This window comes from Tauraco erythrolophus, chromosome 1, assembly GCF_009769465.1.
Source record: "Tauraco erythrolophus isolate bTauEry1 chromosome 1, bTauEry1.pri, whole genome shotgun sequence".
Taxonomy (NCBI): domain Eukaryota; kingdom Metazoa; phylum Chordata; class Aves; order Musophagiformes; family Musophagidae; genus Tauraco; species Tauraco erythrolophus.
In genome coordinates this window covers 115,181,195-115,206,012 of record NC_141465.1, presented here as the reverse complement: position 1 = coordinate 115,206,012, position 24,818 = coordinate 115,181,195, and the positions used below count along the sequence as shown (strand labels likewise).

At 39.8% G+C, this 24,818-nt stretch overlaps 1 protein-coding gene across 1 annotated transcript in view; it reads right to left on the bottom strand.

The window, feature by feature from the left end:
• Positions 1 to 5,547: 5,547 nt before the first annotated feature.
• Positions 5,548 to 24,818, bottom strand: part of MIPEP (mitochondrial intermediate peptidase) — a 90,102-nt gene continuing 70,831 nt past the window's right edge. Inside the window, exons 17-19 of the mRNA XM_086613321.1 lie at positions 18,064 to 18,185; positions 17,214 to 17,287; positions 5,548 to 5,716 (exon numbers count right to left, since the gene is read on the bottom strand). Coding sequence (XP_086469447.1) covers positions 5,622 to 5,716; positions 17,214 to 17,287; positions 18,064 to 18,185 — 291 coding nt within the window. The 3' untranslated portion in view covers positions 5,548 to 5,621. The remainder of the gene's footprint in view (positions 5,717 to 17,213; positions 17,288 to 18,063; positions 18,186 to 24,818) is intronic.

Sequence of the window (24,818 nt, the reverse complement as noted above, 5' to 3'; positions counted from 1 at the left end):
CTTACATTAAGGGCTGCTGCAAACATCAGCCAAACACTGGCTTCTGTCCATGGTTAAGGGACAAACCAATATTCAAACACCTACTTGATAAACTACTGTTGTTCTGGAGGTCCAGCTGTCTGCAGCGTAATGGTGTGTGCAACCTAAAGGGCCTCGTCTATCCCGGCTTGGCAATGCTTTGACTTCTCAGCGGGTCACGTTTGGGGCACCTCCCCAAGGCCCAGCTCTCCCAACACTCATCTCCTGCCGCACGGGGAAGGTGGGTGAGAAATGCTGTTCAAGCATGGGACATACTTCAGGCTATATGGGCACATGCCATAGCAGCGGCCAGCAGGGTGGGAAGAACCTACCATGCTGCTATTTTGCTTTTCCTCTGACATGATCACAACCACCAGGTCAGAGTCACAGTCCAAATCATCCCGCCCCTCCTCTGAACCTCATGGGTCATGACCCACTGCAGCTGTAAGAGCAGAGGGAGAAGGGTGGAGGTGTCTAAGGAGTAAATGAGGGGGCTGTAAACAGTCAGAGGGACACTTGCCAAAAGCCACTTCAGAAAACCCAAGATGTCTGGAAGATTAATCAAAAGCACCTTCTGCAGCTATTTTGATATTGTACCACATGATACTGTCCTTAATGTATAAACTCAGCCATACGTGACTGGCAGTAAAAGCAAATGATGGTTGCATTTGACGACTGAAGAACAGCAATGTCAAAAAAAAGAGTAAGTTTGGTGCTTCAAGGTGTTCTGAATTTAAAACAGGATTCCTGATGCTTCTATTCCAGCCATCTGTGCGCTCTCTATAGTTACTGGAGCAACAAAAGGCACGTGCAAGAGATGGTTCATCCCATCCTAAGCCAGGCAAGACGTATGCCATTTTGAAGGCACCTGTTTCTTCTCCTAAAGCACAAAGGCAGCCGGGATGGCAAGCTTCAGCCGTCTCCAAGTTGCCTTAGAGACTACAGGCTCATAGGCAACTGCTTGGCAAGAGGCATCCCGCTCCCTTTCCTTCGAGTGTTTTAATCTATGCACCAGCAGAGCACCGACTAGTCATCCTGTCAGATCTTTATCGGCACATCGCTTCTGGTTTAAGTATTTGGTTTTTAACAGATTTTTTGGATACTTCCTCCGAACAACAAGCCATAACGATTTCCTACAAGTGCACAGCTCCGGTGCTCCGTTTAAAGAGCCATCTGTTGTAGAGCAGCCACAGCGGACTTAAAAGGTAAACAAATCTCAGCCCAAGGAAGATCAGAAGGGCCGATGGGCGGTCCTGCTGGAGCTGATTTATACTTCCTTATCTTTTATCTCCTTCCCTCTCCTCCCCGAGCACACTAGCTGTTCTCCCACGGTCCTTCTCCCAGGGGAATCCGTGTGCTTGCTTTCCACAATCGTGCATTTTCAACTCTTCAGTTCTTTAAGTCTTCTAATTTTAATGTCTTGCTCCCTCGTTTGGGTACACTGCAAATCTGCCAGGGCAAAGCACTCACTTGAACTTGTTCCCAACACCATGTAAATAAATCGCTGGCTCTGGTAACAGAAAGTCTCTGACACTTTGCCCAGAAGCAATCTGAAACAGCAGATGAACGGCGCTTCCCGCTTAACAGCACGCAGGGGAGGTGCTTTGTCTCACATCGCTCTTCCAGCTCTCCACTCGTGAACTCCTCCCTAGCTGTGAAGCCGGCAGCAGGACAGTCACCCAGCCAGCGTGGACCTTCTACCCTCGTGGTAAAACCTTCTTCCAAAGACACTTTCTTCATTCATAGCTCATAAGACCAGAAAAGATGGCTGTCCCCCAGTGTAACTAAGGCTACGGGGCTTCTCTGAATTAATCTCAACTAAGGCATATTTTTGAGAAAACAGTCCAGTTTTGATGTACGTTTCTAGTGATGACCAGTCAACCCCAGCACCGTCCTTCACGTGGGTTCCAGTGTGTAGTTGTGCCTGCTGTCAAAAAAATAAACTAAAAATTAGAGGCAAGTATTTCAGCTACCAGCTCTTGTTAAACACCTGTTTTCAGACCAGTGTTCAACCTGCTTCTTTATCACAATTCAGAGATTTTCATCTTCTGATAAAGCGAAATGTGTATTTTCTGAGCCAGTAATATTGCTGTGTTACAATGATCTATTCTCTTCATTTCCATCTCAGTACCCATTACTTTGATATATATTCATTTTTCATTTTCGCACACTGATTTAAGTCTGACTCCCTGTCCAAGCTGCTATTTAATGCCTGTAGGAAGGAAAGTATTTTATCAACATATGATATGAATTCTTCCACCTGGCTTTCCACTGAAGACAGAGCAGAAATATTTTTGAACATCTCTGCCTTTTCTGTTACTGACAGCGCTGTAATTTCCATTTTAGACTTGTTGCTTTGGAAAGAAAACTCTCTTTTTCTCTCCCCAGGTTTTTAACTCAGTCGTAATTTTGCTTCTGTATCAATCCCTTTTCATGTCTGGTTTCTAATCTATATTCAATTTTCCTTGCCCTATTTCCCTTCTCTTCCCGGCCTTCTTCACTTAACTGCTGCCCTCTACTTCTCTTACCTTCGTTGGTAAGGCCTTTATAGAGAACTGCATGCAGAACCAGCTGCATTTACGTATGTCACCAGAAAGCAATTATTAAGCAATATTTCAGTCTATCTTCAGTGAATCAGAAAAATAATCACATCAAACATGAAAAGAAAGCAGAGCTGACACCTCAGACTATCAAACGTAATCCACGTGTTTTTCTGATGTGTCTTAATTATGTGTTATTATTTCAGGATTGCACAAGGGTATAATTTCTTCTGAAGATGTTTGCTACTTATTTTCTATAGCAGCTAAAATACAAAACATAGTACAATTTCAGATTAAAAGCAAGATGCTGAGTTACAGTATTATAAAACCAACTTCTGGATAGCTGGTGCAGCAGCCCCTGTGGGAACATACGGAATGCTGGAAAAGGATTACAGTGGTTTTTACATTTAAGAAGAGTTACACTGCTGGTCACAAGAGAGATCTCACATTACTGAAAGTACACATATTTGCTGGAAAAGAGAAGTCTCTCGAAAAGAGAAAATAAAGAAAGGAAAAAGCATCAGACACTTGAACAGCTGGAAGCATTTTTAGAAACTACCAAAAAAAGAGAAAAAAAATCGTTTAGAATAATATTTCCCTTTCTGTAGTAAGCATCAGAGTGCTGATATAATGTGTTCTCAAGAGGCTCAATCACATCTACTGTTCAATCCTCAAAGGTTATTTCATAAAACAAAAATTAGTGGAGTCAACAGGGTTTCTTCACAAAAAAAAATAAAAATGAAGCTGTCATTCTGAGTTACATTTATTTTTCTACCAGCTCCTATCTTTGTCAAATGTCCCAAGAGCTATGAATCTGTGACAATGAGCTACAGTCCACTGTGCTCTGGCAAAAGACAAGATTCTCTTCCTTCCTTCGTCTATATCTGATTTCAGTATTAGGAGGATGTTGTTTGACACCACTCTGATAAAAACTTGAAAAGACTGTTGTTTACAGAAGGATCAAATGAGACAGTGAATTAAGGAAGTAATAGCAGCCATGGGCATAAAACAATGTGACTACTACATATATTTTGATAAAGTATCTACACTCTAGAACCAACATCACTTGAATTTCTTTCAAATTAAAATCTAGGGGTAATCTCTTCATTTTAAATCCTCTGCTTATTCCGCCAATTATGATGCTTTATTTTCTTTAGTGTAGTGCTCTCAGGGCCGTGTCAGCACTAGGATTTCCTTTAGATAAGTTCTTTTTGTCACAATGAGTCTTTCAACATGTGCCAACTCCAGATAAATGTTATTGCTAGTTTGCTCCAGTACAAAAAACAGGCAACAAATGAGGCTTCTTTAGCAACACCCTTGAATTCCCTTTAAAACATACTTCCACTAAATACTTTACGAGGGGTTGTTAAATTTACGTTCATGAGCTGTTGTATCCTTTTGAGAACTTTCCATCTTCACATTGCGTTTTTACTGACACCTAAAATTACATTCATTTATGTTTTGTGGTTTTTTTAATGGCTTAACTTACAGCAAAATACCCACCTAGTTCGTAAAGCAAAACCATTCGTTCTTTCCTGGTAGGGACCAACTGCAGATGCAGAAAGGAGTCCGTCAGATGTACGACACAGAAGCTATTGTTTAATCAAAACATTTCGTATCTAAAAATGTCTAATCATGTCTAAATTCCCACCATGCAAAACCAGACAAATTGAAAAAAAAATAGGGTAAAATATCAAATGATGTACCTGATACAATGAACATGTCCACCTTTTGTATTTAGCTTTACGTTCACTATTTTGTTCCACACCTGAAGACCTGCTCGATGGCTTTTTACAACAAAAGATATTATTTTTATTTACAAACATGGCCACACATATACTCATTGGATCATCGCAGCTACAAAAGCATGGCTACCTTCCAAATTATCCTCCACTTGGAAATATTTGTGAGGTACCTATTCCATTCCTTTGTGTCTCTCTTTTTTTTGTGTTGCAAGATACCTCTTTCCTCCATACCCTAACATTTTCCATCACATATCTGTATGACTACAGTTTATCTTCTCCCATCTTTTTGTTCCCTATCTCAAATACAGTTCCTAGTTTTCCACTTCATCCATCTTTCCAATTTCCCCTCTGTTGCAAACACAATTTGCTTTTCCTCAATGCAGAACTCCCACAGGGAATAGGGTTAAACAAGTTGAAAGAATATCCATGAATATGTGAGAAAGACCCATGCAAACAGTTCTGGGTCATGACACTCGACAGGTATGTCCTGATACTTGTAAGGATGTTTGTAAGGAAAACCTCCAGTCACAGGTATGTTATTAATTCTGGTGGAATACACCTGCGTTGTGCACTTTACAGAAGGAAGAGGACATGGATGCTTTATAATTCTCACGTGTTTAAGAAGTGTGAAACATTCTGTTTTGAAATAAAGTTAGATTAGATTCTTCCTTTTGAATATAAATAGGAACTCAGTGGACTAATGGTTATTTAAATCACTTTGATTCTCTTTGAGGAATCTTATTATGCTAATAAAGTGTCCTCTCTTTGCATCATCAACATAACAAAGCCAGATCTCCAAAAATTTGCACCTCTTCCACACTCGCAGTTTCCTCTAGCCTTACTTCCTTAAACTCCACACCAAGACCACGTAATCTGCCTGTCATTACCTTGTCTGTCTCTTTTGTAGGAGACTGAATAGTCTATTCCTCCAAGGTTCATCTGCTGAACATATTCTCCAGGATTTGGGAGGACTGAATCCAATGTGTGTACCAAAAGACCATGCATACCATTTCACTCACCCTGAAGATGAGTTTGATTCCCATTTAATCCACTGTTCCAACAAGATTAAACTTTCTAACAGTACATGCTAGAGGATCTGTTCTCTCAAATTCCATTGTTAAGCTCCTATGCAAAGGAAAGACACCATATTCATAACTGAAACCAGGTGATCCAATGGAATTATTTATTACTGTTCCACCAACATGAATATTCAGACTTTGTATTACAAAGAAGCAAAACCAGTCACAACGATATTATATCCACGAGTATGAAGACGTATGCAATCTTGCATAAAATAATTCAGTTCTACTGAACATTTTTATGAGTCCATGATAAACGTTTCGAAGTCCTGGTCTAAGTCTGAAACAAGGGCATCCACAAAATCTTCAACTGAGGGTGATTTCTGAAGCATACCTATAAAACCAAGACAACATACTCTTAGCAGGAGCACTGCGATCTTGAAAGCTTTGTCAACAATAATGCTTATTGCTAACTAACTTTTAATGGGGGTTGGAACTACCCAAACCATTCTATGATTTGACAAATACGACAGAAAAGACTATTGTGTTTCTTTGTGAAGAACTAAATGCATTTATATCACATAGGGATTATTTAATTTCCTCAATCTACCTGTTACACGTTATCACAGAATTGACAGGTTTCAAGAGCGGTAACTGATTTTTATCAATACAATCTTGCTTAAGCAGAGAATTATAATCCATTTTAAAGCAATGTAACCACAGACTTAGTCATTTCCAAATGACTGGAATAAATCAGTGCTTGAGCGGGTATGTAAATCCTTATCTGCTGAGTCTCAAGTCTAACAGAGCCAGAAAATACAACACATTTTCTCAAAGCGTTACACACCTTAAAAGCACTTAATTTAGCATTTAAAGTACACATATCTCTGAAATTTTTCAAAAGGCATGAAACATACCCAAACAAAAGCATTTTCAGTGCACTGCAGTTTGAGTTTTGCTTTTTTTTTTTTACCAGGACTTATCTTTTATTACAAATTTTAACTAGTGCATCTGTTAGCTGTAGCATATGGCTACCAAACAACAGACAGGGAAATTAGCATAATGAAGAATCATGCTCAAGTACTTTGTCAGGTAATTCTATAAACAAAGCAGGTAAAAATCTTACACCTTCCTCCCCAGAATCCCAGTTTTTAGAAAGCATGAGAATATATCCTGTGAATTATTTTCAGATGTTTCTTTGTACTTAACATTACATTAATGCTGGTCTTTTCACTATTATTAACATTTTCAAGATTATATATGGAAATTTACTGCATTATTTGTACCAGGAAAAAAAAAAAAAACACACAACAGTGCAGCTGCCAAATAATGTAAAATTTAATCTTTGTACTTCTTTGAAGCGATCTGTTCTTTCTGACAACCGCCAATGTAAATATAACCTTGTTCTACCCTTTCTGATCAGTGTACCTACTGAACATAATATTATATTCTTTCACATCCTCAACAATATTTGCTTTCAGTGGAAATTATAATTGCGTGCTGCTGAAAGATCGAAATCTTTTATTATAACGCAATGATTCAAAACCCACCAGGAAACACACCAGCTCGAGGTAATTCTGTGTGAGCAACCAAGAAGAATTTTCGTGCTAAGACCTCACAAAATCCCATTTCAATCTGATTTAAACACGTGTTGCAAATGTCAACACAAACTGCCATGACCCAGTAGACTAATACTGAGCACTAAAAGGAAAACAAATCTTGTACTATATATAGGTTGACTGAAATGCTGTTAAATGAAGTTTGCATCAAGCTGTTTTCAAAATGAAAGAGAACAGAACTAATATTTTCAAATACTTGGTAAACTTGTCGTCTACTCTAATTTTGGTAAAATTGCTGTGGAATTACTTCTAGTTCACAATGAAAAATAGGCTGCTACATGCTAGGCTGAGAAACAGATGTGTCCAGATATCAGCTACTAATCTGACCTCCTCAGAGAGCCATGGCCTCTCACAGACTCCCTCTCAGGTTCTTGAGGGGGCTGGCTGGGGGACTTGCGTATCCCTAACAGCCTTGGAAAAAATTTCAGTTTCAACTCATATTATTTTCCTGCAGTTTTCTCAGAAGTGGAGAGAATGCCTTAAGAAGGTGACATGCATAGCAGTCCATCAGAACATGTACTGTCATGCCTGACTACTGGAGCTTCATTGTACATTCAGTTGGAGAAGTCCAGTCCCAACAGTGCAATTCATTTTGCCATTCTGGGCTCCATTTTGCCTCAGACATTTGCATCTAAACTAGCTGGCTCTACTTCTAGAGATTGAACACTTGGGAGACCTTCATGGGTGCCACTCATCTGATCTTTTCAGAGGTCTACTTTATGATGAGAGACGTTGTGCCTATGAAGAACCTACTTTTCTCTGTATCCCAGAAAGGAAACCTGGATGAATAGCTCAGGTATAAGACTCCCAAGTTGGTGAAATTATTCCTTCTTTCCAATTTTTAAGATGTTGTTCTATAAAAGAATCATTTTTTAACAGCCAATAATATGTATGCCCTTTTCTATTAGATGGCCATAAAAGACATAACGATCACTCTCCAAGCCCCAAAATACAAACAACCCCTTCCAACACTGACTTCATAAAAAACAGCCAGCCCGGATGATGCTTAGCCAATTCTTTTGACACACTAAAATTTATTCTGCTGTGGACAAATCTTAAAACTATGATTATCAATATGTTGCAAAAGAAGAAGCGCTAACAGCGTAATGATTAGAGGGAAGAGAAGAGATTGATGCTGAGATTATCTTCAAGTAGATTTAATTTTCCTCTTACATAAAAATGGCAAATCATAACAAAAAGACTCCAACCCTGGCTATTACAAAATAAATAAAAGAAGCATAATGAACTACAGTACATTTGGATGTATTTTAGTGCAGCTCAACACAGTCTTAATCAAATCTCACTCAAAACTTGTTACACATTGCATTCATTTAGACTCCACATGGTTTGTTTCAAATACGTAGGAGGACTCGAAATTGTTCTGGCAATAGTGATGTCAAATGACCTCCTACCCAGTAGTTCAAACTTTTGATAATACAAACATTTCAGATTTCTCACATCAGTAGTCTACTGCATTGCTATTCTCCCATCATTGACATCAAAAGCAGACACTAGCAGAATTTGCTTTTGCAAGGGAAGGACGAAGAGTAACTGAGGTCATTGCTGAAGAACTACTGTAGTAAAACGATCATGCCCTCATGAAATATATAACTACAGATTTTAGAGTAGACAACTCCAAAAGAAACAGACACTGATGGTATTTCCATGTTTTAACCTCTTACTCTACACAGATGTGTTAAGATTGGTCACGTCTCCCTCTAAACTCCATTAAAATATATCAAAGCAAGATCAGCTTTGATATATTTTAACTACTCAGCACTTCAGTCTAAATGATTTAGTAAGATGTCCACAAGGTCTGATGGTTGCAGTTTTAAAATTTAGGAGTGTATTTCATACGTACAGCCCAACTCCTATTTCAGCTCAGTCTCTCCCAAGCCTAAGGCAACTGCATAGCTTATCTTCTCTGCTTTGAAGTTGTCTTTCACATTACAGCACTGTGGTTAACCACACCCTTATGAGAGATGGTTAGCTATAACCTACAATCATTGAAAATTGGGAGAAGAATAAAGCCTGTGGCAAAACTTGGCCTCTGCTCCCTTGCTGCACTAATTATTTTGGGTCCGTGTAGTTTGAGTTAACATGCGCCGCCATTCACATCAGCTTTTAGGACTTATGCATATTTCTTATACTTTCAAAGAGACATATAATCATATCTGAAGATTTTTACAGCCTCTTCAAATCATAATTATTCCATGAAGTACAATTTGAGGCATGGAAAAACAGATTTTCATACTGCATTGGAGCACATGCATGTTTATTTACGCATTCAATTGGTTTGATTACCATGTATGCACACAGCTGAGTACCACTGTCTGCAACATAACACAGCGTTAACAATCCAAGAACACAACTTCACATGTATTTTGCAGGAGGACTTCTTCAGAGACCCAAAGGGCAATGTGACTGCATCAAAAGTGCAGGAGAAGCACACTCCAGGATATGTTCCACGGTCTCATTTCCCAGATGATCCAACCCAGTACTTTTCACACTGCAATTCACTTTCTGCCTATGCACCTGGGTTTCTTTCCAGTCAGGGAGTGCCAAGGGAGAGAGGGAGGGATGGTGCACACCTGAATCCTGTTCAGACCTGCAATCAGCACACAACTGGACCTGGAAGGGACACCTGGGTTACATATCTTTAAAGGAATTTGTAATCCCTAATACCATGAAGTCCTCGAATGGAGAGGGTCTGCAAGGGCTATGTGGCAAAAGCAAAATGACAGAGGAATCAAGTTCTTCTCAAACTGTATTTCCCCTCTAAAGAAAAAAAAACCAAACAACCAAGCCTCTTGCACAAAGCACTGTTCGCTCATTTTTAAACTGCTCCTGTTATCCATATTTGTGACTATTTCTGTATTTTGTAGATTATCAAAAGGGTAATAAAACAGGGGTCACTTCAGAAAATGTTAAAAAAAGGTTTCATAAAGCCTTTGTGTTGTTTTTATTTTTTTAAATGGAAACAAATGCCAAGAGAATCTAATTCAAATGACAAAAAAAAAAAAGTACATTGTGTTTTCTAATTAAAGACTAGTCCAAACAGGAATCTTGTCTGTAACTCCACTGGATGGCAGGTCAGATCCTTTATCTTCCCTAATCAGTACATCTATGGAATCATGTGGGAGGAAGATGAAAAGCTAGGGTCATATCCAAACACAAAAGGAAGACAATAGACAGCTTCTGAGAAGAAAACAGTAACAAAGAAACTGTATAAATGAAATGCACTTGTGAAGTTATCCGTTATCAAACAGTCAATAAATATGGCTACTTTACCGTGAGGTACGGAAGCACTTCACGGGTCAGGCTGCATATGTGCATCGAAAAGTCAGACTGGTACAAGTGCATTTCTTTATATAAAAAAAAAAAAAAACGCCTGAAATAACAGCCTATGGAACCTAAGGTTTTTGAAACATGGCACTAGTAAGCACAGAAACTGGACTGTTTCCCTGAAGAAGAGTAAAATCAACAAGCTTTTAAGTTTGGTGGAATCTGTCTTTAATCAGGAATCTGGTCATCTGCTATGGAAGTGCAGTTTTGCAACTGATGAAAACCAACAAAAGATGGAAATCAAGTATTCTGCAACATCTGTAATGAAAAGGAAAAAATGCAGCAAAAGGAGTCAGGAGCTGATTGAACCTAAACAAATTAAAGAGGAAGTAATTGTTCTTACTTTTCTCCTTACATTTTCAATTTTTGTAATAAATACAGAGCAGCTAAGTATAAATATGTAACAAACTTTTCCATCACGCCTGTTCTATGATTTAACTTCAAATAATCCCAAACAAGCAATCAAACTATCAACTTGTCAAAAGACCTGAGTCACCTCAATTTCATTTTTCAGGGAGTCATTCAAGCATGCTTGTTTACGTTTTGCACTGTCTACAAACGAACATCACCATATGAACAGGCGAGGAATCTGCTAATGAATTCTGCTTGGTTTTATGATCTTGAATATCTTTTAAAATTTCTGTTTAAAGTAATATTAAAGAAATACAGAGAATAGAAGTGAAATTCAGAATACAACAGTGACCAGGGAGATAATCTGAAGCAAGGAAGGTGTACCCATGATGGAAGACGATCAGATCCAGGAACACTTAAGCAAACTGGACATATATCAGCCCACAGGCCCTGATGGGATGCACACATCAGTGCTGAGAAAGCTGGCAGCATCAAAAGATGACTCAGTAATCTTATGGCCACCAAGAGAAGTGCCAAAAGACTATGAAAAAAAGCAAACGTCACTCTTATCTTCAAGAAGAGCAAGAAGAAGAACACAGGGAGATACAGCCTGGTCAGTCTCACCTCAATCCCTAGGAATGTCATGGAGCAGCTAATCCGGGAAACCATTTTCCAGGCTCATGAACAACAAAAAAACCCTCAGGAATAGTCACCATGGATTCATCAAGGGCAAGTCATGCTTAACCAACTCGATAACCTTATATGATGAAACAATTGGACTGGTAGATGAGGGGAGAGCCATGGATATTGTCTACCGGGACTTCAGCAAGGCTTTTGATACTGTCTCCCGGAAGATCCTCACAAAGAAGCTGTTGATGTATGGGCTGCATGATCAGACAGGGAGGTGGATTAAAAACCGGCTGAATGGCCAGGCCCAGAGGGAGGTGATCAGTGCTGCGAAGTCTAGCTGGAGGCCAGTGACTAGCTGTGTACCCCAGGGGTCAATACTGGGTCCAGTCCCATTTAACATCTTCATTAATGATCTGGATGATGGGGCAGAACTCAACGAAAAGAAGGACAAAGTCCTGCACCAGGGGAGGAACAACCCCAGGCACTAGTATATGCTGGGGGCCACCCAGCAATAAATCAGTTTGGACAAAAAAGACCTGGGGGTCCTGGTGGACACCAAGTTGAGCATAAGCCAGCAGTGGGCCCTCGCTGCAAAGAAGGCGAATGGCATCCTGGACTGCATCAGACAAAGTATCGCCAGCAGGCTGAGGGAGATGATCCTTCCCCTTTACTCAGCACTGGTGAGGCCACACCTGAGGCCTCGGCACAAAGAGAGACATGGACATACTGGAGAGAATCCAACAAAGGCCTGCTAAGATGATTGAGGGGCTGGAGAACTCTCCTACTATGAAAGGTTGGGAGAGCTGGGACTGTTCAGCCTAGAGAAGAGAAGGCCCAGGGGCATCTTCTTAATGTATATAAATACCTGAAGGGAGGGTGCAAAGAGGACGGAGCTATTTGCAATTGTGCGCAGTGACAGGACCAGAGTCAACAGGCACAAACTGAGAACACTGGAGGTTTCCTCTGAACATCAGGAAACATTTTTTCCCTGTGAGGGTGACGAAGCACTGGCACAGGTTGCCCCTAGAGACTGTGGAATCTCCCTCCTTGGAGATATTAAAAAAACATCTGGACAGAGTCCTGGGCACCCAGCTCTAGGTGGCCCTGCTTGAGCAGGGGAGTTGGACTAGATGACCTCCAGAGCTCCCTTCCAGCCTCAACTAGTCTGTGATTCTGTAATTCTATGAAAACATCTCAAAAACTTCTGCCACTTTTCGTAAATCATAGTCTGCACTTTTATAACCAGAATCATAGAATGCTTTGGGTTGGAAAGGACCTTAAAGGTCATCCGGTTCCAACCCCCATGTCATGGGCAGGGACACCTTCCACTAAATCAGGCTGCTCAAAGCTTCATCCAGCCTGGCCTTGAACACTTCCAGGGTATCACTCATGCTAATGCTGACACAGAGGAGTTACCGCTGTCTGGTTCTCCTATTACATGAGAACAAACACAGAACCACAGAATGTTAGGGATTGGAAGGGACCTCAAAGGATCACCTAGTCCAATCCCACTGCCGGAGCAGGACCACCTAGATCAGATCACACAAGAACGCGTCCAGGTGGGTTTTGAACATCTCCAGAGAAGGAGACTCCACAACCTCTCTGGGCAGCCTGTTCCAGTGTTCTGTTACTCTTACTGGGAAGAAGTTCTTCCTCATGCTTAAGCAGAACCTCCTGTGTTCCAGCTTATATCCATTTCCCCTTGTCCTATCATTGGATGCCACTGAGAAGAGCCTGGCTCCATCCTCATGACAGTCACCCTTTACATATTTATAAACATGAATGAGGTCCCCCCTCAGTCTCCTCTTCTCCAAGCTAAAGAGACACAGCTCCCTCAGCCTTTCCTCATAAGAGAGATGCTCCACTCCCTTAATCATCTTTGTGGCCCTATGCTGGACTCTCTCAAGCAGTTTCTTGTCCTTCTTGAACTGAGGGGCCCAGAACTGGACACAATATTCCAGACGCGGCCTCACCAGGGCAGAGTAGAGGGGGAGAACCACCTCTCTCGACCTACTAACCACACCCCTTCTAATACACCCCAGGATGCCATTGGCCTTCTTGGCCACAAGGGCACAAAACACACCATCAGGTGCACTACAGTTACTGACATTAAAGTGACACACAGTTCAGTGGTTTATAGATTTGGTGATTTAAAGAAAATAAATTAAAAAATCAAACTGCGTATCTTTTATATAATTATTTCAGTCGTATATTAAAAGATCCCATTATTCCACCATTAACATCAAGTTCACTGCCCTGCAGTATGCACAACTATTCCTTAAACACAGCTTTCTGTCTTCTTCAAACCCCAGGCTGCACAGCTATCACCTCTTCATCACTCACCATTGCTCCTGACGACCCACTGAGGAGCTATCTGCACTAAATGAACAGAAGACTATAAGCATGAGGACTATGAATATTGAAATGCCTAAAACACCTAACTACTGCATTGCAAGAGCTAAACATGTTTGCCTGCTTTCACTGTACCTTGTCAGACTTCATCATATTCGGATTTCCTTTAAAATAACCTTCGAATTTCCTAGACTATGATTCCACTTTTTCAGGTTAATTTCAGTAGCAAGTTTTATCCAAAGTAACTGATGCATACTCTCAACCCCAAGCTGATTGTACCATGTTTCATGGTGTTCTCTCACATGCAAGGGGGAAAGTCAGTCGTATTTCCATGGATATTATAATCATAGAATCATAGAATGGTTAGGGTTGGAAGGGACCTCAAAGATCATCTAGTTCCAATCCCCCTGCCACGGGCAGGGAAATCCTCCACTACACCAGGTTGCCCAAAGCCTCATCCAACCTGGCCTTGAACACTTCTAGGGATGGGGCATCTACAACCTCTCTGGGCAACCTGTTCCAGTACCTCACCACCCTCAATGTAAGGAATTTCTTTCTTATATCTAACCTAAATCTGCCCTCTTTCAGTTTAAATCCATTGCCCCTTGTCCTATCACTACACACCATTGTAAAAAGTCCCTCTCCAGCTTTCCTGTAGGCCCCCTTTAGGTACTGGAAGGCTGCTATAAGATCACCCCGGAGCCTTCTCTTCTCCAGGCTGAACAGCCCCAACTCCCTCAGCCTGTCTTCATAGCAGAGGTGCTCCAGCCCTCTGATCATCTTCGTGGCCCTCCTCTGGACTCGTTCCAGTAGCTCCATGTCCTTCTTGTGTTGGGGACTCCAGAGCTGAACACAGTATTCCAGGTGGGGTCACACGAGAGCTGAGTAGAGGGGCAGAATCACTTCCCTCGACCTGCTGGCCACGCTCTTTTTGATACAGCCCAGGATACGATTTGCTTTCTGGGCTGCCAGCGCACATTGCCGGCTCATGTTGAGCTTCTCATCCACCAGCGCTCCCAAGTCCTTTTCCTCAGGGCTGCTCTCAATCCATTCTCCGCCCAGCCTGTACTTGTGCATGGGATTGCCCTGACCCATGTGCAGGACCTTGCACTTGGCCTTGTTCAACTTCATGAGGTTCTCACAGGCCCATCTCTCCAGCCTGTCAAGGTCCCTCTGGATGGCATCCCTTCCCTCCAGCGTGTCCACAACACCACACAACTTGGTGCCATCTGCAAACTTGCTGAAGGTGCACTCAATCCCACTGTTCATGTCACCAACAAAGATGTTAAACAGCACTGGTCCCAGTACCAACCCCTGAGGAACACCATTCGTCACTAGCCTCCACTTGGACATTGAACCCTTGACCACAACTCTTTGAGAGCGACCATCCAGCCAATTCCTTATCCACCGAGTGGTCCATCCATCAAAACCATGTCTTTCCAGTTTAGAGACAAGGATGTCGTGTGGGACAGTATCAAATGCTTTGGATAAGTCCAGGTAGGCGATGTCAGTTGCTCTTCCCCTATCCATCAACACAGTAACCTCATCATAGAAGGCCACCAAATTAGTGAGGCAGGATTTGCCCTTAGTGAAGCCATGTTGGCTGTCACCAATCACCTCCATCCACAGATAATAATAGTCCATCCACAGATTAATTTTGCAAACTTTATTTAAATAATGTTTGATTCAAGGGAGCACATTGCCAGCAACTTCAACATAGCCTCTAGGACATTTCAGAGACATTTCATGCTCGGTAAAATTAAAAACATATCCCAGAAACAGAAGAGATGATAAGCATAACTTGTGTTTAAAAACACTTTTTCCTTTCTCTACCATATGACTTACAATATTATAATAATTGGATTTGCTTTTAAAGATCGATGTTCCTATCTGGCAACTACTTCCCCACCTGGAATACTGCATTCAGCTCTGGAGTCCCCAACACAAGAAGGACATGGAGCTGTTGGAACAAGTCCAGAGGAGGACCACGAAAATGATCCGAGGGCTGGAGCACCTCTGCTATGAAGACAGGCTGAGAGAATTGAGGCTGTTCAGCCTGGAGAAGAGAAGGCTCCCGGGTGATCTTATAGCAGCTTTCCAGTATCTAAAGGGGGCCTACAGGAAAGCTGAAGAGGGACTTTTTACAATGGTGTGTAGTGATAGGACAAGGGGCAATGGATTTAAACTGAAAGAGGGTAAATTTAGATTAGATGTAAGGAAGAAATTTTTCACTCTTAGGGTGGTGAGGTACTGGAACAGGTTGCTCAGAGAAATTGTGGATCCCTTATCCCTGGAAGTGTTCAAGGCCAGGTTGGATGAGGCTTTGGGCAACCTGGTGTAGTGGAGGGTGTCCCTGCCCACGGCAGGGGGGTTGGAACTAGATGATTTTTGAGGTCCCTTCCAACCCTAACCATTCTATGATTCTAATCCACAATTTTAGGCTACAGTTTTTTGAGTTTCCAAACACAGACTCTTCAAGAACAGTAAAGAAAAGCAAGTTTGCAAAGCCATGCTGAATGAAAAGTAACCCTGTAGATCACAAGCATAAATAGACTAATCTAGAGAATATATAGTTGCTTAATATACGATGAGTTTAAGGAGAGCAGAGGTTATGGCCTCAAATATAAACAGATGGGTCAAAGAACTGAAATGTTCTAATTATGAAACTTTGCCAATCTCATGATGAAATACAGACACATTACTACTGTCTTCCTTATCTGTAGAAAAAAACCCCACAACTTCCAGTCTACCAAACTGGAATGAACAGAGGCCAATGAACCAATATTAAGAATTTCAGAGAGAATTGAAAGATGCTCCATCAGACGAAGTATTTACCAAGTGCTTGTATCAGAAACAGCGACACTAATGCAAAAGTGTTTGGTTTGAATACTGCAACATTACACAGGAGAGTCTTTATCCTGATCTCATTGATAGATTTGAGATAAAGTCAGGAGTTTCTCAAACGTGTTTCATTCTCCTGACATTTTTTTTAAATATATGAAGTATAGTATTTTTGGTATCACTGTGAATGATCTTTAAAAGTTATTTTCCAGATTCAAAAGGCAAATATGGTACTGAGAGGAATAGTCAACGATGTTTCTTTATTACTGTCTTCAGACTTCTATTTCATGAGAGTATACACTCAAAGTACTGATACAATCGAAGCTATTTTGATGATGCTAAAATGATGTGGCCAAAACAAGCTCAAATTCTTGTATACAAAATAGGCAGATCTATTACGAATTGCATGTGTGTAAAAGTTACTCTTTTTTTTGTATCCAAAAATTATGCCATCCTATCTTCCTTCAAGTATGTGATACTCTTATTCTGAATTCTTTAGACAGCCTTGTAGTACAACCCCTTCCAACACTTCACTCCAACCATCTGTGTGTGCTTTTATGCTGAGTATCAAGGAGTTCTACTGAATGTGACACAAAGTTGATGACCAGCCCACTTAACTAAATAAATGAACATGATTTCTTTCATAAATCCAATGAAAATCATAATTAAACTACAAAGACCAAATTGGTAAATGCAGCTAAATTATTTCTTCCTTGAACAAGAGAATAAAACAGTTCTAATTTTTTTTTCTACCTTGAACCATAAGTATGGGCTCTTTTCCACCGCCGTGTGCCAGCATCTCTCTACGATAACGCTCACCCATTGCCCTGGAGAAACACAGATGTTAGAGTCATCTGCAAACACAACCTGTTCAGCTTTCAGTCATGTGTTTCTAGGATCTCTACAGCACTCAGAGACAGAAATCAAATGAAATTTTCCACTCTGAAACAATGACTGCCTTGACTCCATGTTGACTCCTCAAATTCAAATTACATTTAAAATTATACTAACAGTAACTGAACTAGACAAATTTTAAACATATGAATATGTGTTGGTGTTCACAGAAGTTAATTTGTGAACAACATTTTCGCCTTCATTGCTCCAAGAGGAAAAGTTGCTCTGTTACAATGGTCTGAACATTCACCTAAGGTATAAGAACACTTAGAATTTGTGATCTCACAATTTACTTTTTAATTTCACAAAGCAAAATGAGTAGGATAACTACATTAGCTTTGAAGTTAGTGACATGAAGCTTGTTTAATACCTGCAGTTGCTTTGATTTCAATAGAAAATTACGAGTAATTAGGCATCTGTGAAAATCAAGCTCTCTAATTACATCTAAATATGGATTTCAGTGCCTCCCAACTGGCACACCTGTATTTTAAAACATCGACACGAATTTTTTTGCACCAATGAACATGTCCCAAAGTACACTTTATACCTGTGGTTATTTCCTGTTCTGTAATCCTCTTAAAATCAAGAAAAAGGCTAAAAACTAACCATTATTAAAAAAAGCCTATCGACCTGCATGGCCCCATTTGTTTCATGTTTTCCAGAAGCAAGTAGCACATTTAATTCTACTTAATGTTTTCTCTGTTCTTACCTATCAAATGGGTCCTGAGCAAAACACTGTTTCCACACCATGGAGGCAACAGCCCTAGACATGAGGTAGGAGTAATATTTGGCACCATAGCCCACAAGATGACTGAATCGCAGCTGCCAGGCCTGTAAGGAGAAAACAAACAAAAACCAGAACAGAAGTCATCTTTTAAATCCTTTAAATTGTTCAGCATTTTCTGAAGTATGATGGAAGAAATCTGATACTATTAATGAGAAACAGTTAAAAAAACAGATCAAAAAAAGAAAGAAAAGAACCACCACCAGAAATCTCACAAGGAACACATCCTTTATTACAAGAAGCATTTTTCAACCTAAATACTGCATATCCAATATACTGATCATCACAATTGAAATTATACATAAATGGGGTCAGAAGGAGAAAACCAAGCAGTTAAAAAATGTATTCATATTCGATAAGAGCTGTGTTGTTCTATTGGTCTTGAAAGAAAATCACAATTATCTTATTAGAAGTAACACATTTTATCATTCTCCATGTGGGAAAGTGCAGTGTCACACTTGGAAAAGTTCAACTTAGAAACTTTTGTCACAAACAAAACATTCTATGATTCTATGATTTGCATTTAATACTATAAAAAAAATACAGCTTCCTATACGCCAAAAAACTCAGAGGTAAACAAATGACATCCACATGCAATGTCATTGTTCACAGATTTGTCTGCACATTTTTAAATACATATATATAGCAGATTATCATCCATAATTATATTGTTATTCATTTATGAATTGTTACTTGGGTTTATGACTCATTCTGGTGATGGTGGACTCCTTTTTTAATGCCGTTTGGTGTTGACTGTTTACTTATGTTTTCTTAGCAGAGAAAATCAGAAGTATCAGCATTACTTTCACAGAAATAATATTTTATTTTTTTATTTCCCTGACTGTACCAGAGTAATTTAAATTGAGAGAGTCCTCCAAAGGTCATCTGGTCCAACTCTTGCTCAAAGTGGAGTGAACTTTGGCGAGGTTTCTCAAGGCTCTGTCTAAAGGCTCTGTCTCTTTCTTACAGGCTGAAAGAGTTGGGGCTGTTCAGCCTGGAGAAGAGGAGGCTCCGGGGTGACCTTATAGCGGTCTTCCAGTACCTCAAGGGGGCCTACAAGAAAGATGGGGAGAGGCTGTTCAGAAGGGCCAGTTGTGATAGGACAAGGGGTAATGGTTTTAAAATAGAGGGAGGTAGATTCAGGTTGGATATTAGGAAAAAATTTTTTACCATGAGAGTTGTAGAACACTGGAACAGGTTGCCCAGAGAGGTGGTGGATGCTCCATCCCTGGAGACGTTCAAGGCCCGGTTGGATGAGGCCCTGAGCAACCTGATCTAGTTGGAGATATCCCTGTTCCTTGCAGGGGGGTTGGACTAGATGACCTTTGAAGGTCCCTTCCAGCCCTAACGATTCTATGATTCTATGATTCTATGATTCTAAAGTCTCAGTATCTCCAAGAATAAAGATTTCATCGCCTCTCTGGTGCAATGTGGAAAGGCAAGCAGGTCCAAGCTGAAAAGATACTGTTTCCCAAAAGATTTGGGCATATTTTTTGAACTGAAGACGAATGAAGGATTGAGAAACTTACTCTGCCTTTTTTGCTCTCTGAGGAAACCAAAGAGGAGACAAGTCTCATATCTTACTTGTCCTCCTATCCAAAGTCAAAGCTCTTAATGTTCTTCTGATATGACTGTTACCAAGATTTTTGTAGGCAATATAGAAAACAGAGTTAAAGAGGAACTAGAAGATAAACAATAAAGTATCATAACAGATGTTTTAAATTTAAATCCATGGGCTCTCAGATGCTTGTTCTTATCCTAGTCAATGGCTGAAATTCTGAGGCAGCCGAACAGAAAAGTGAAGGGGCATTAGCAGTTTTCCAGAACTATTTGACTGTGATTCTTCATCACACTGTAAGTAAGCATCTCCTGATTTTTGACAACTGAAACAAACTATGTTTCTTTATTCGAGAAAGTGCTGATTATCATCTTATTCTCCATTAGCCAAGCCAAAGATGTATGTGTATGTTAAAAAAAAATGACCAACTGAGAGAGTGGAAAAAAAGTATGACTTTTATTCAGTCCTTTTACCTTAAAAAAGGTAGCAAACAATGGCCTATAAACTAGATCATTGTGAACAGATGATGAGAAACAAAAGTTGTTAGCTCCCTTTTCTGAGAAACACCTACACATAAAATTCTCAAAGTTAGCTGTAATTCACTCATTCAAAAGCTAGTTTTAGCAAGATGGTTACCTCCACCCTAAGACAGGTGTCCAAAACAGATGGAATTTGCCATGGGTGAGCAATCTACCCTCCACTGGTAGCCTACATAACTAGTTTAACGTAGGAGCAGCAAAGTTAGAGGAGATGAAAAAATGTCTCCAGTTTTCAATTTTCCTGTGGGTCTTGATGCATGATGCAAATTCCTAAGAATGATTAATCTTTTCTTTTCTTTAAACACCCACTGTAGCATATCTCATTGTAATGCAAGTATGTAAAAACATTCAGCTTGGATATAGATTCTCCAGTTTGCTCTGAAAAGTATTGCGGTTACCGTGTTTATACTTTATAGCTACAGTTTTTCTAACTAGTCCCTTAATTGTAGCTGTAATCATTAAACTAAAAGTACATTTTGAAATGGATCAGAGAGCCCACATTTTTAGAAGACTGAGCAGGACAATATGTCAGTTTTTATTTTTTTGTATAGTAAGTGTTGAAAGTTGGGATTAGAAGTTTCAACTTGAAAGTACATCTCTCTCAGGAATGTGGAAAGCTTTACTGATAAATTGGTTTCACATACTCAAAAATTTAAGTAATCTCCAAATAGATTATTTCAGTGAAAAATCCACGTTGCTTTTTCTGCTACAAACAAAAATAATTTCTACGAGCTTGACATAGGGAAGAATATTTCTACATCTCCTATCACAAAGGAATTATTCTAATGCATCATATAAGCTGTAACTAGGACAATATGTCCTCCTCAGCAGCTCAGCTTACATTGTTCATCAAATGGTCTTGCATTTAATGGTCTGCACCTAAACCAGCTCATCTGTGCTTCCAGGATGATCGACTATTCCATTCACCTGGTTTGTTAAAACTCTCTGTCACAAATAAACAAGGAACAAAGAACATCATCTCAGCAACCTGTCCAAGATCAAAAGTTTGTTTCAGAGTCTGCACCTAAAACAGGCCTCAGTAGCCTCTGTTCAAATATAGAACATTTTGTTTGACCTGGTCTTTGCAAATGTACTTAAAAAAAAACTTCACATTGCTTCCTTTCAAAAAGGAAAAAGAAAGGATTTAGGAAGACCAAGAAAAGACACTGCTCATCTCTCTCCCTGCATTGGGGAGGCTCTCAAATATGGCGAAGTTGAGAATTCAAAAATTTATTTGCAACAGGACAGTATCCAAAAGAGGAAATTAAAATGGAGGATGAGTTAACTCATCTTCAGATAGATGCCTAAGACAAATAAGGTATAGATGACTCTTCCTTCATTGGAATACATATGGAACATACTTTTAGGCAGCTCAAGTTATAGAAGATGACTACCATCCTCAAAGACGTACTGCAACTAAGATTGTTTTCCTACTGGAAACAGCAGTCAAGGAAATCTGATTATAAACACTGCTGTTCCCTAGTAAATATATTTAGCCTATATTAGATTTCAACTTATTTTTTTTTAACCAGTATGGATTTTACCCACTATAGAGTATGAATAACTCTAGCACATCACCATTCCCTTTCACTACTTTCTTCTCAGTCCTCACACAAAGTTTCTGATCAGGAACTCCCAATCTTCAATATTTCACCACTACTCAGTACCTATCACATTACTCAAGTACATTTTCTGATTCTATGCTGTTCTAGAAACTAACTTTCTAAAACTGGACATAGCTACCTGTAAACAAATATTTAAACATTAAGACACATCCTCTACCCTAATTCACAAGGAGCTACTTACCTGCACTAAAAAACTTTTCCCACTTTATTCAGATGAGATTACAATCTAGGCAATAAAATGCTCAAAAAGCCCAAGAATATATAGGCTAAAAACTCCTTTAAAAAGTTCTATGATCAGTAAAAAAAACCCCACATCACTGTAAATGTATTTAAAACTAAATGGGTCATCTTTTACCATTAAACTTCATTTTAATAAAATTAGCTATAGATGCTAAATGACTTGATTTCTTGTGTTATTTCCATTGCTGAATGATATATCCATATTAAAAAAAAAACCAACAACAACAAAAAACTCAAAACAAACCACAACAAATCACACATATCTATTTCCCTTTTGAAAAAGGTAAAGGCTAGGCTTGCAGAACTGGGGCACTCTCCTTATTAAATGTTATATTTTTGCTAAGCAGCTAGAAAGTTAATGAAGGCTCTGAGTAATCACCTACTTCAAAAAGTTCCATGAACCCATTCCAGAAGTTTATAAAACAGTGCATTTTACAGCATAGCCCATGGGTTATGATAATATGCCATCCACAGGTCATGTTCCTGCCTGCTTTTTATCCAGCACAACAGACTGAAATAAAGGTGTGTGACTGATCCACTGCAGTTGTTAAAGGGGCCTTTCTCCACCAACATTATCAATCTTCTCTTATAATCATGTCTGAAATATTTCCAAAATTCTGTGTGCAATGGCTTTCCATCCCACCAAGTAACAAACAAAAATACCACACTGATGATACTTTTATATTCTTACGTCTTATCAGGAATTTTTTAAAAAGTCCTTGTAGGATACAATCTTAGGGTAAGATTCAGTTTGCTTTACTTTAGCTACCTTACACTAGGTGTCTTGCCCAAACTAGTCACATAGGCTTCCTTTGTAGTCAGAGGTCAGAAGTATTTATCCTGTTATCTTTGGAAAGGATAGGACTACTGCTCTAGTAGAAAACTGAGGAATTTACTACTACTTCCAACTTCTAGTTAAAAGTTAAGCCACTTCATTCATTTTAACAGTATGGTAGGATCAGTTAAACTAAACTGTTTTGAAAACCACATAAACTAATTTAGGATACAATTATTTAAATTCTAAATTTAGAACTGTTAAAATTATCACAAAATAAAATCTGATATAAAAATTTAGATGTGACTCTAGAAAGACAAAACCAAAAGAAAAAAAAACTACAGGTAGCTTAATATATACTAACTTAGCTTTTGTTTGAGTGTGGGTAATCATTGTTCCATAAAGCTCCACTAATTATATGGAATCAGTGCCACAGAATCCTACTACATCTTTTGGAAAAAAAAAAACAAAACAAAAACCAAAAAACAAACCGAAACCTACAGAAATTCTTGACTAGTGCTTGGACTTTTCAAAATGCTCTTCCAACAGTTTCTGCTGTGACTTCGGTTACTTCAAAGTATATTTAAGTCCATTTTGCTTTGCATCTTAAGACAAAAAACACAAGTGAAAACCTGAAAAGACCCAACACTAAATTAAGAAAAGTATTTTCGTCATTTATGCCTTCTAATTGCAAAATGAGTGCTATGATAATTACATCAGTGAGCAAGTTGTTGAATAGTTTCCACGACAAATCTCCATCTTTGATAGAGATTGTATTTGGTGCCCTCCTCCTTCTTAATTAAGTTCTTATTCTGGCAGGAAACCCAATAGAGGAGCAGGTAACTTATCTCCTTCAGGGGCTACTGGGTGGAGAACCCCTGGGTCTGGCACTAACTTGGTGTTACTGCTCCCAATGCCCTTGAATTTAGCTATCAGCATGGGTGGAAAACTCCTGAGAGTCATGAAGAAAGAAGCTCCAGGCTCTGGTAACTTGGGAGCCAGAAGAGGATGGTGATTAGCGTGGCAATCAGTACAGGCTATTTCCCTCTGCTGAGACTAAGGTTTATCTGGGCTAGTGGAACTCCAGGACAACACTGCTCTGGCATGCAAACAAGCACACTGAAAGTTAGCACAGGCGATGTTTTCTCGGCACTGTCTCAGCCACTCATACAGCAGGAGCTGGAGGTGGGATGCAAAGAGGTGCAAGTTAGAGGTCAAGAACTATGAGGCACTTTTCAGCAGAGAAAAATGGTAAATTCACTGTGTGATGCAGATCAGAGGGATGCTCTGCATTTAGCTCAGCAAGTTTCCCCGTTCTGATGTACTAGCTGCACAGGCATCATTTTAAAATATCAGCGGGTTAGCAAAAGAAAAAACTGTATTATCTGACAAGCAGGAGATCTGGTCTCACTTTTTTCCTTTGACTCCACTTTGCATTTTCATGCTCTTCACACCCATATTCTGTCTCAGATGGAAGTTCAAAATCACTTTTCTCAAAATTCAAGGGAGATACTCAGGAGATTTCACAGCACAGAACTGTAACAACATCCAGTCATGACGTACAGAAAATTTCAGTCTTGCTCATTCATGACAGTGACTCTCAGAATTAGTGTACTAATCTACTTGAATTAAATGCCTTTCTTCTAAGCTCCCTTTCCCAAAGGAACTAAGCCTGCAGTTAGACAAGCTGAGAAGCTTCCTGGTAAGGCTCCTCTCTTTTCTTGCCTCCGCACAGCGCTGGGAGCGAGCAGCCCAGCACTGCTAGCAGAAGCCCGGGCAGTGGCTGCCAGGCTCCGAAGCTCAAGCTCTGCCACTGGCTGCGCTTATTTTAGGGAGGCCAAATTGTCACATAGCAGAACTTATTCTCCCACTTCTCTGTTTAAACTCCTCATTTACTTTACGAAATGAGAAAAGGATTTTCACAGACGCTTTGCAGCTTAAAG